Source organism: Sturnira hondurensis, unplaced genomic scaffold (assembly GCF_014824575.4).
Source record: "Sturnira hondurensis isolate 20B ecotype Veracruz unplaced genomic scaffold, ASM1482457v3 Scaffold0020601, whole genome shotgun sequence".
NCBI lineage: Eukaryota > Metazoa > Chordata > Mammalia > Chiroptera > Phyllostomidae > Sturnira > Sturnira hondurensis.
In genome coordinates, this window is record NW_028093232.1 from 1,383,181 (window position 1) to 1,393,056 (window position 9,876).

The following is a 9,876-nucleotide window of genomic DNA, read 5'->3' on the forward strand; positions in this document are numbered from 1 at the left end:
GATTGGTTTTTTCTGTTCTGCCTACAAATTACTGCGTGTAATATGGGTTCTGTTTTTGGTAAATGGGGTGTTAATTGCTGTCTTTAGTAATATTGACTATCATATTGATGTTCGATTTTTTAATTTTGCCGCTTCTTTGTATTTGAAGAACAGAGAGAGAATTACAGTTCCTGATAGCGTTTTTAGGTGGTCTATGAGTTTCTTAACTGATTTTTTTCTTGTATTTATATTTTAAAAAACACAGGGGGTCTGGGATATACCGTGTTCTAAAATAACAGTCTTCTCTCAGTTAATGATTGATAAATAGCTCTCCATCCCTACTTGAAGTGAATGAATTCCTTTATAAACACTCTCCCAGGCCATCGTTTCAACACTGGGGCTGCTAGTCCATCAGTGAAACATACACAAAGGGTAAAACCTAAGCCCCTGTTGGTTTTGAGTTTCTTGCTGTCCACGTCTGAGTAGCGTTTGGGCTCTCAAGCCTTCACATTGTTCTGTTTCCTCCTGTCCACTTTGAACAGATGATTTCCCTAAACCCCAGATCACGGTTCAGCCAGAAACGCAATCAGCAATAAAAGGTTCCAATTTGAGCTTTATCTGCTCGGCTGCCAGCAGCAGTGATTCCCCAATGACTTTCGCTTGGAAAAAAGACAACGAGCTGCTGCATGATGCCGAGATGGAGAACTACGCACACCTGCGGGCCCACGGCGGCGAGGTGATGGAGTACACCACCATTCTGCGGCTGCGCAACGTGGGATTCACCAGCGAAGGGAAATACCAGTGCGTCATCTCCAATCACTTCGGTTCATCCTACTCCGTCAAAGCCAAGCTGACAGTGAATAGTACGTGATCTGACTTTGCCTTTTGCATTCCAAGGCTCCTTTTAGAAACAGAAAGCACCTGGTTTCTTCTTCCTCTTACTCCTGCTCCTGTCCTCTGCTCTCATAGTTCTCTACCAACCCCCTTTTTCCCCTACCTCTCATGCCCCAACATTCAGATTCTTGGTTATTTGTATCTGATCAAACCTTTTTTGCAGCAACCCCATACGCAGGATGGTGGGTACCCAGAGATGACCCAGACATTTTAAGCTCTTTGGGAGTTCACACTGTGCTACTTTGATGTGGGAGGCCATGAGTACAGTGTTAAAAGCACACCGCCTATGTCACAGAGATCTGGGTTTGAATCCCACCACTTCTGCTTACAGCTGTGTGACTCTGGGCCAGTTACTTAATCTCTCTGTGCCTCCATGTGTACATCTTTCAATGAGAGAGAATAGTACCTACCTTATAGAGGTATGATATCATTAAACAAAATCTGTGTAAAGCACTTAGCAGAATGCCCAGAATACAGTAAGCACTAAGTAATGCAGTTTACAAAAGACATACATCATCGTTGGCTCTGGGAGGCAATTACTGAGTTCTGCGGTAGGGTCCTTGCTATGTGTCGTGTAATCATGTGTTATCTTCTATGGGAAAAGATCGTGTATATGATTCGTTAATGCATCGAACAACTGGTTGCTGAGGCCTGACACAGAACCATTTTGAGTTTAAAGTATAGGGCAAAACACATCTAAAGTCATGGAGTATTAGAGCTAGATGAGATTTTTTTTTTTAAAGGTGGAGTGGTTAGGTCACAAAGATACAAATTGATTTGCCCAAGATCTCACAAGTGATTATTGGGGACCCTGGAATGTAGCGGGAAGACCTCCAGTCCAAGATCAGGTGACCTGCGTTTCATCCTGACTCCATCGTTTCTGTGCCTCTGTAACCTTGAGGGAGCCACTTAATCTTTCCTCCAAGCCTTAGATTCCTTGTCTTGTAATTAGAAATAACCCCCGCCTTACCTATGTCAGGGCCATTTGTAAGTCTCAAAAAAAAAGAATGAAAATGAACCTCTAAACCCCCCCACAGCACTAACGCCCACGTTGTTTTTCATATCTCAGTGCTCCCTTCTTTCACCAAGACCCCCATGGACCTCACCATCCGGGCGGGGGCCATGGCGCGCTTGGAGTGCGCTGCCCTGGGACACCCGGCCCCGCAGATAGCCTGGCAGAAGGACGGGGGCACAGACTTCCCTGCTGCGAGGGAGAGACGTATGCACGTGATGCCCGAGGATGACGTGTTCTTCATCGTGGATGTGAAGATAGAGGACATCGGAGTGTACAGCTGCACCGCTCAAAACAGCGCAGGAAGCATTTCTGCAAATGCAACCCTGACTGTCCTAGGTAACTGGGTGTTTGCCCTGTGATGTACAGTGGCCGTAAAGATGCTGGCTCACCCAGAGTCCCTCAGTGGGGAGGGTGAGAGACGGTCTGTAGGATGTGGCCCTTTCCTGGGAAGAACTAACGTCTCTGCGAAAGCTTTGAAGTCAGGAGTGCGTTCCTCCTTCAAGCCTGTGGCCGATGAGATGGATCTGCCCCCTCTTCCGAGGAGAGGGGAAGTGCTTTCCCTTTTTTGTAGGATTCACCCTGCAAAGTCATGAAGCCCCCACCAATATCTTAGTTTTGTTAAATGTTTTATTTATCTATTTTTAGAGAGAGGGGAAGGAAAGGAGAAAGAAAGGGAAACATCAATGCGTGGTTGCCTATGGTGTGCTGCCCTACTGGGGACCTCGCCCACAACCCAGGCATGTGCCCTGACTGGGAATTGAACCAGTGACCCTTTGGTCCCCAGCCCCATGCTCAATCCACTGAGCTACACCAACCAGGGTTCCACCGATATCTTAACGCTATAAAGAAAAATTGAGATAATAAATATATGAACATTTTGGGAGGGACCTATTCTCTTTTCTTGGCTTACCCTAGCATTCTGAAAATGGGAGTTCATTTCTTATCTTTTACTGAAACAGATGCTTTTTAAAAACATGAACATGTTAATCATATGTGTAGCTTTAAAGGAGTTAAAGTAACCTGCTAACACCACACAACAAAAGCACATCATTTTCAGAATTTTAATATATAGGACTGGACACGTGGCACCAGAAAGTTTCTCTTAAAAATTATGATGTTCTGATTTGTCAATGCATTCACACACCCTTGTGCGTGGCATTATTTTTATACATATTTTTGTTTCTGAAAAATGTCTAAAATGTTCAGCTTTGCCGCCCCTCTCCCACCATGCCCCAGCCTTGTCAAAAGTGGGGGGGGTGGAGGTTAAAGAAAGTAAATGTCACTGTCACTGGTGTTAAGACTCAGTGATGGCTGAACAATAAAATGAAATCTACAAAGTTATGTATGTTTAGACTCTTAAAGAAGCACGCACAGTAACTGGAGGGAGAATAAAATTTTACCTTGCACTTTGAATAAATTCAAGCGCTGGGTCTATTGCAAAACATCATTTCGTTTAAGAGATAAAAAGCGTAACTCCTCATTTCAGAAACGCCATCGTTTTTGCGGCCCCTGTTGGACCGAACCGTAACCAAGGGAGAAACAGCCGTCCTGCAATGCATCGCTGGAGGAAGCCCTCCCCCCAGGTTGAACTGGACCAAGGATGACAGCCCATTGGTGGTCACTGAGAGGCACTTCTTTGCAGCAGGCAACCAGCTGCTGATCATTGTGGACTCAGATGTCAGTGATGCTGGGAAGTACACATGCGAAATGTCTAACACCCTGGGCACCGAGCGAGGCCATGTGCGCCTCAGTGTGATCCCTACTCCCACCTGTGACTCCCCTCAGATGACCGCCTCGTCGTTAGACGATGACGGGTGGGCCACCGTGGGCATCGTGATCATAGCGGTGGTCTGCTGTGTGGTGGGCACGTCACTGGTGTGGGTGGTCATCATATACCACACGAGGCGGAGGAACGAAGACTGCAGCATTACCAACACAGGTGCGCAAACGGGCCCGGCACGGGCACGGGCGCGGCGGGCGTGTGCGTGCGTGCGATCCCCTGGCGACTCTCTTATGCAGCGTGTGTCCTGCATTCTGAGGCCACGTCAGGAGGGTGACTCATTTGTTTCCAGTTGCAGAAATGTGGCTGGCTAAAAATAACACCCTGGTTCAAAATACAGCCGATGTTTAAAGATGAGTGCTTTTTGTTAAAGCCTCATCGGAATATCCTGTTGGCTGAGAGACCCAGTGGAAATCAGCTTAAGTCCTTCACAGGATGGTAGTGGAGAATCAGGAACCAGCCCTTCAGCTGGGAGGTTTACACTCCTGTATCAGTGAATAATACTATGTCGGGCTACAGCAGAAATCAAGATTGACTCAAGAGCTTAGATTCTATCCCATGAAAATTCTTAAGCCTTTCTTTTTAAACATTTGTTGTCTTTGAAATGTGGGCGGGGCATCCCATAGGTGATAAAGTGGAAAATCAGCTCAGGCTGCCCGGAGCCGCAGAGCCCTGACTTGCCTGTCCGAGTACCACACAGTCCAGATGGCTTTGCAGGGCAGATCGATGTGATTGAGAGAAACCTGTACTGTGCCTCAGGGAAGCCCGTGGGGCACTCGGGAGGCTTCTTGGCTAATGGAGTGCTGCTGTTGTGTTGTAGATGAGACCAACTTGCCAGCAGATATCCCTAGTTACCTGTCGTCTCAGGGGACGCTGGCCGACAGACAGGATGGCTACGTGTCCTCAGAAAGTGGAAGCCACCACCAGTTTGTCACTTCTTCAGGGGGCGGATTTTTCTTACCACAACACGACAGTAATGGTGAGCGTACAATATGGGCATGGGCTGCAGTTGTTTTGAAATAATCTGACGGAAGGCTCAAATATAATATTAATTTTCTCCAGAAATGGATCTTAGGACCTGGCCTGAGATCCTCAGCAAAGCTAATATTAAATGAATTTTCTTAAATGCCAGGAAAATCTTCATTTCTGACAACAAAAGGAGAGAAGTAAGTTAAGTAAGATTTAATTCCTCCATGCAATGTAAATATTTTCTTTACGTTGTAAATATTCTTTGGCCCTGAGTGTTCTACCTTATAGGAGACCGTTCTGCTGGCATGGGCCCAGCCTCCACTTGGAAAGGGCAGTGGAAGGTGAGGTCTGGTGTGCAGGACCCACGCCCACAGATAGGTTCTCCCACGGGGAATCAGGCCTGCATTGTACCTGGGCCACTTTGAGACTTGCTTTTTGCTACAGCTGCCTCACCCTGAATTGAGGCAGCAAACGGTTACTGCATATCTTTAAAGTAACTTCCTAAAATCTATGCTGAACCTTCCAAGGATGAGTGTAACCAGTTCAACTACTTTTCCCTTCGAATTTGCAAATATCCTTCTTCTGTGATGTGATTTGTAGCATCCTCTCCTTTGTTTTCCATAAAAGGTAACCACCTAAAGCGAACCTATGCATAGTAAATGAGGACCACCCTCAATATAATGTGCCCAGAAAAGCAATCAAAGCTTGTCAAGGCAAGGGCCGAGGCTCTCTCCTCTTGAGAGAGTGGCCCTGCCATCCCTTTTCCTCCACAGGACTTGGTAGTCGATGTGAATTTGTCTCATTTCATCCGTAATGCCGCAGACCCCACAAGCCAGGGTCCACACTGCTACCTTATTTAAATGAGGGTGACTGATATCATGCATGTTCTGAAACATCGAATGATTTAAGAATCATTTTCTTAGGAATATGTAACTCTAACTCTTGTTTTAAGAACTGTATAGTTTTAAGAATCATGAAGGAGGCAGCATAAATAAGAGCACAGGCTTGTGCTCTTAAGAACCACTTTAGGCTGGGAAAATTAAACAAAATGGTAATGAGAAACTACATGTTGCTTGGCGCATATTAAGGGCTCATCAAGTGGGAGCTATTGACATTGTTTTCACACATTTTGGCATCTTTTCCCCCAAGCATTCATTGAGTGCCTGCTCTGTGATGGACTCCATACTTGGGAGAGAAGAAGAGGTGTTTTCGGTTTTCACGGTTTAATCAGGGGTGAGAAAAGACTGAACCAATGATTACTAAGTGCCTGAGAAGGCAGTGGTAGAGGATGTACATGGAAAAGGTTTCAGCTCATAAGTGGACGTGCTGCTGCACTCATGTGATTGCAAAGAGCAGAGGCCCGAGCCTGCGCGAATGCCGCAGGGTTTACTGAAAAGACCTTCGTGAAAGAGCACGGGGACAGAACTGGAGCGTCCTCGTGCCACGTCACCTGCATCCTGGGGCCGGAGGCTGGTCTGCTCTGAGGGTCGCTCCGGAGGTCCCCAGCTTTGCTGAATCCTCATTCTGCGTATCTGCTCTGACACCACCCACGCTCAGTCCATCAAGCCCTGCTTCCCAGCCAGGTGGCTCAACAGCATCTCCAACACTCAGGATCTCACTGCTGTGCCCACTACTAACTGGCTTATCCTTTCTGGGCTCTTTAGCTCAAACACTCCCAGTAGGACTTGTTGTGTGTGGCCCGAGCCCCTCTTTGCGCTCAGCATGAAGAGGTCATTGGGTAGGTGCCAGTCTGTGGTCCTGGTCATCTGTGACTTTGCGGAGGAAGGGTGGTGGCTGTGGCGTCATGTGGTTCAGCCGAAAGCGCTTTGCTGCCGCATCCACACAAATCAGTTTCTCTTGCAGGTGGGTGGGGCCAGGAAACAGGTTGACGTGTGTGGGACAGTGCTTCTCCAGGTCCTCGGTTAGATGTCACAGGTTTACTCAGTCCACAGACTTCAGCAAGTTTTTTAAAAACCCTGAATCTCTGCAGTTTTTCCCTGTATGTGTTACTCTATGCAGAGTTTTCATCTATAAATATGGAAAGTGCCAAAAGTAGAGAGAACGCTGAATGGTGTTGAGTAAAACTGGTTCAGTGACTGAGATGTCTGTTTTAAAGGGACATGCCACATCGACAACAGCAGTGAAGCTGATGTGGACGCTGCCACGGATCCCTTCCTTTGTCCCTTTTTGGGGTCCCCAGGCCCCGTGTGTTTGAAGGGGAATGGGTACGGCTCAGATCCTTTTGAAGCCTATCATACAGGTGAGTGGTTTTCTTAGCCGGGTTCTGTTTCCCGAAAGATTTCCAGAAGTGCTAACTCTCTCTCCTTCTGATACTGTCCCCAAATGGAAGGTCGTGGCCCGGACCCTAGAACTGCCCTGGTGGACCCCTGTGAGGCCGGGCACACAAAGAAGAAGGAGTGCTACCCGTGTCTTCACCCTGCAGAAGAAGCCTGTGAACAGAGTGTCAGTGACATGGGATGGCCGTCGCACGTGAGGAAGTTAATGAGCTCCACTTACTCTCAGAGTGAAGGACCTGGAATGAAAAATGTGTGTCTGAAGTCCTCTTTAGATTTTGGGCCAAGTTCAGAGCCAGCATCAGTTACTTCGAGTAATTCCTTCATGGGTAAGATTGTTTAATTATGGGTCCCTCCACTCGGGACCCATACCCCACGTTGCATGTGGGAGGGCCTCAAATGCTGAACTGGTGGAAAGAGTTTGGTTTTTTTAGTGATTCTGTTATGCCATTCTATTGGTTAGTATATATGTTTCTGAAAGCCAAGTCAGATTTGGGGAATTTTACTTGACTATGTATTTGATCCATAAGTAAACCTTGGGAGCTTTCGGGTTGCACTGTGTGTGGCCTCGCCTCCAACACAAGAGTTCTGGGAGTGACCGAGGAGCTCAGTGTGTCAGCCATGTGGAAAAAGTGGTTTTGGGCTCCAGCAGCCTTTGGGGTGGGGTTGTGTGCACTGCATGCTTGTGGTTTGGGATGTCTGGTGGTTTATAACGAAACCCACAGTGGAAGGGTAGACAGCATCCTACCTGGCAGCAGCTCCCTGCTCGCCAGCCAGCCCGGGCTACCTTTGGCAAGGACACCGGCAGAGCCCTGAAGCCCATGGTGGCGGCGGTGGACACTGCCTGGCACCGAGACCCGTTTGTGGACTTTTTAAACCTAGTGCCTGGAGCCAGGGAGGTGGGAGAACTGAGGTCATCTGCACACCAAGTGGAGATAGGGTAACATAAACCGCCACTTGTCTTGTTGTTGAAGAAATAGAACTTTAGAATATTTCACCCAGCTATTAAGAAATTTTATGTTTTGTCACAGTATAATTACTTACGTTCCTTTTTGAAGAAAATGGAAATAATCTCTTTTATACCACTGAGGCAAGAATTTGAGTCAGTTGAATAATATTTTGCCAGTAAAAAAAGAACGTAACGTAAGAATTATTTCAAAAGTACTTCCTGTATCCAGGCGTGGTTTACTTGTACATTACTGTCTAAAGGCCCTTCAGGGAGACCGTGGGGCTCTCAGTCCTAAGGTGAGGTGTTGAGAGAACACAGGTGGGCGACCTTCGTTGCCCAGTGATGAAGATGACTGCGGGTCGTGAGAGGTGGAAAACAGCGGACGCGTGGATTCAGTGGGTGTACGTAAGAGTGACATAAGAGTCCTCAGCTCCATTCTGTACGTTCTGTCTCCACAGCACACGGGCAGCGAGTGCCGTCCTGTGCGCTGGCAGAAAATGTTTATTGTGTTCACGGGGTACGGTGCCGCAGTCGAAATGCTTCTTGATGGAGCACAGGTTAGCAAAAGGAGGCAAATGCTCAAGGGGTCTCTTTCTTTCAGGAACATTTGGGAAGCCCCTGAGGAGACCTCACCTGGACGCGTTTTCAAGCTTCGGGCAGCCATCGGATTGCCAGCCAAGAGCCTTTCACATGAGAGCACATTCTTCCCCAGACTTGGACTCTGAGTCAGAGGAAGATGGGAAAGAAAGGACAGAGTTTCAGCAAGAGAATCGCACACATACCTATAAACAGACCTCAGAAAACCACAGGACTCCACGTTTTCATTCCTATGACTTGGACACGTAGACCGAAGGCAGCCCGAGCATTCTGACATACTACTACCTCACGTGGACTTTTATTTAAAAGAGAGAGAATCCGAAGTTTTTAAATGGAGTTATGAATTTTAAAAGGATAAAATGACTTATTTATACATATGGACCAAAATTACCAAAATTTATACAAATTTTATACTGGGAGTAACTTTCACATAAGAATTTCTTTTTAAACTATTTTATAACTTTGTTTTATACAAAAAAAAAATCTTGTGTAAATTAAGGGTATAAATCCATTACTATTTTATGTATTTTTATAATGCCAGATTTCTTTTTATTGAAAATGAGTACTAAAGCATTTTAAATAATACCTGTCTTGTACCTTTTTGACCAGAGTTCATTTTATTTTGCACATTTAATAAAATGTATCATTTTGAACCTAAGCCCCATCTATACAATACCATTGTTATTGTTTTCAACCCTGTGTAGGCTTAATTATTGCACATGACCATGTCTCAAGCTGGTGAAAATTACATGCAACACATAAAAATACGAGCAAAAAATGACCGTTCTGCCTACCTCCCAGGGCCGTAACACAGACGCACATCAGGTCCATGGGTGTGGAAGCACGGTGAAGGGGAAGGAGCTACAGGGGTCTGAGGCCGTTAGTCTCTAACCCTTTAAACGAAGGATTTGTTGTAGTCTGGTGCGAGGTAGCACAGCCACCGTTGCTTAAGGCACTGCTGCAGGCCATGATTCCTTAATTATACTAAGCTTCGTGTGGTCCAGTGCTTTGTGCTTTTCCAAATAGTTTCACATTCACCATCCCTTCAGTTGTAACAAGGGTGGTTTTGCATGTTTCTGTAGTTAAAACAGCTAGAGTAGGTGTGGGTTTTCGTCCGGTGTTCCAGGTTATAATAGGATGCTAGTAGAATTTTTTGCTGTTCTTACTGATTTTCTGCTGGATGAGCAGTTTTGGTAAAAAAAAAAAAAAAAAAAAAGGTATGCTAAGCTGACTTGCAACATTCATGAAGAATTAAAATATTTTTCTAATTTGGTTATAGCTCTACTTGGTGAAAACGGAATATCTGTTATTGAACACAAACTATTTTAAATATTTGTTTTAAACAGAAATTAAGTGACACAGTTTGAAGTCATTGAATAAAACAAAAGTTTAATAATTC

The 9,876-nt window shown here is 45.8% G+C and overlaps 1 protein-coding gene across 1 annotated transcript in view; it reads left to right on the forward strand.

Annotated features, from left to right (window-relative positions):
* The window catches only part of LRIG3 (leucine rich repeats and immunoglobulin like domains 3), a 44,452-nt gene extending 35,208 nt beyond the window's left edge, over positions 1–9,244 (forward strand). Inside the window, exons 13-19 of the mRNA XM_037030050.1 lie at positions 522–842; positions 1,943–2,224; positions 3,375–3,827; positions 4,489–4,647; positions 6,754–6,897; positions 6,988–7,260; positions 8,482–9,244. Of these exons, the coding sequence (XP_036885945.1) occupies positions 522–842; positions 1,943–2,224; positions 3,375–3,827; positions 4,489–4,647; positions 6,754–6,897; positions 6,988–7,260; positions 8,482–8,726 (1,877 nt within the window). The 3' untranslated portion in view covers positions 8,727–9,244. The remainder of the gene's footprint in view (positions 1–521; positions 843–1,942; positions 2,225–3,374; positions 3,828–4,488; positions 4,648–6,753; positions 6,898–6,987; positions 7,261–8,481) is intronic.
* The last annotated feature ends 632 nt before the right edge of the window (positions 9,245–9,876 follow it).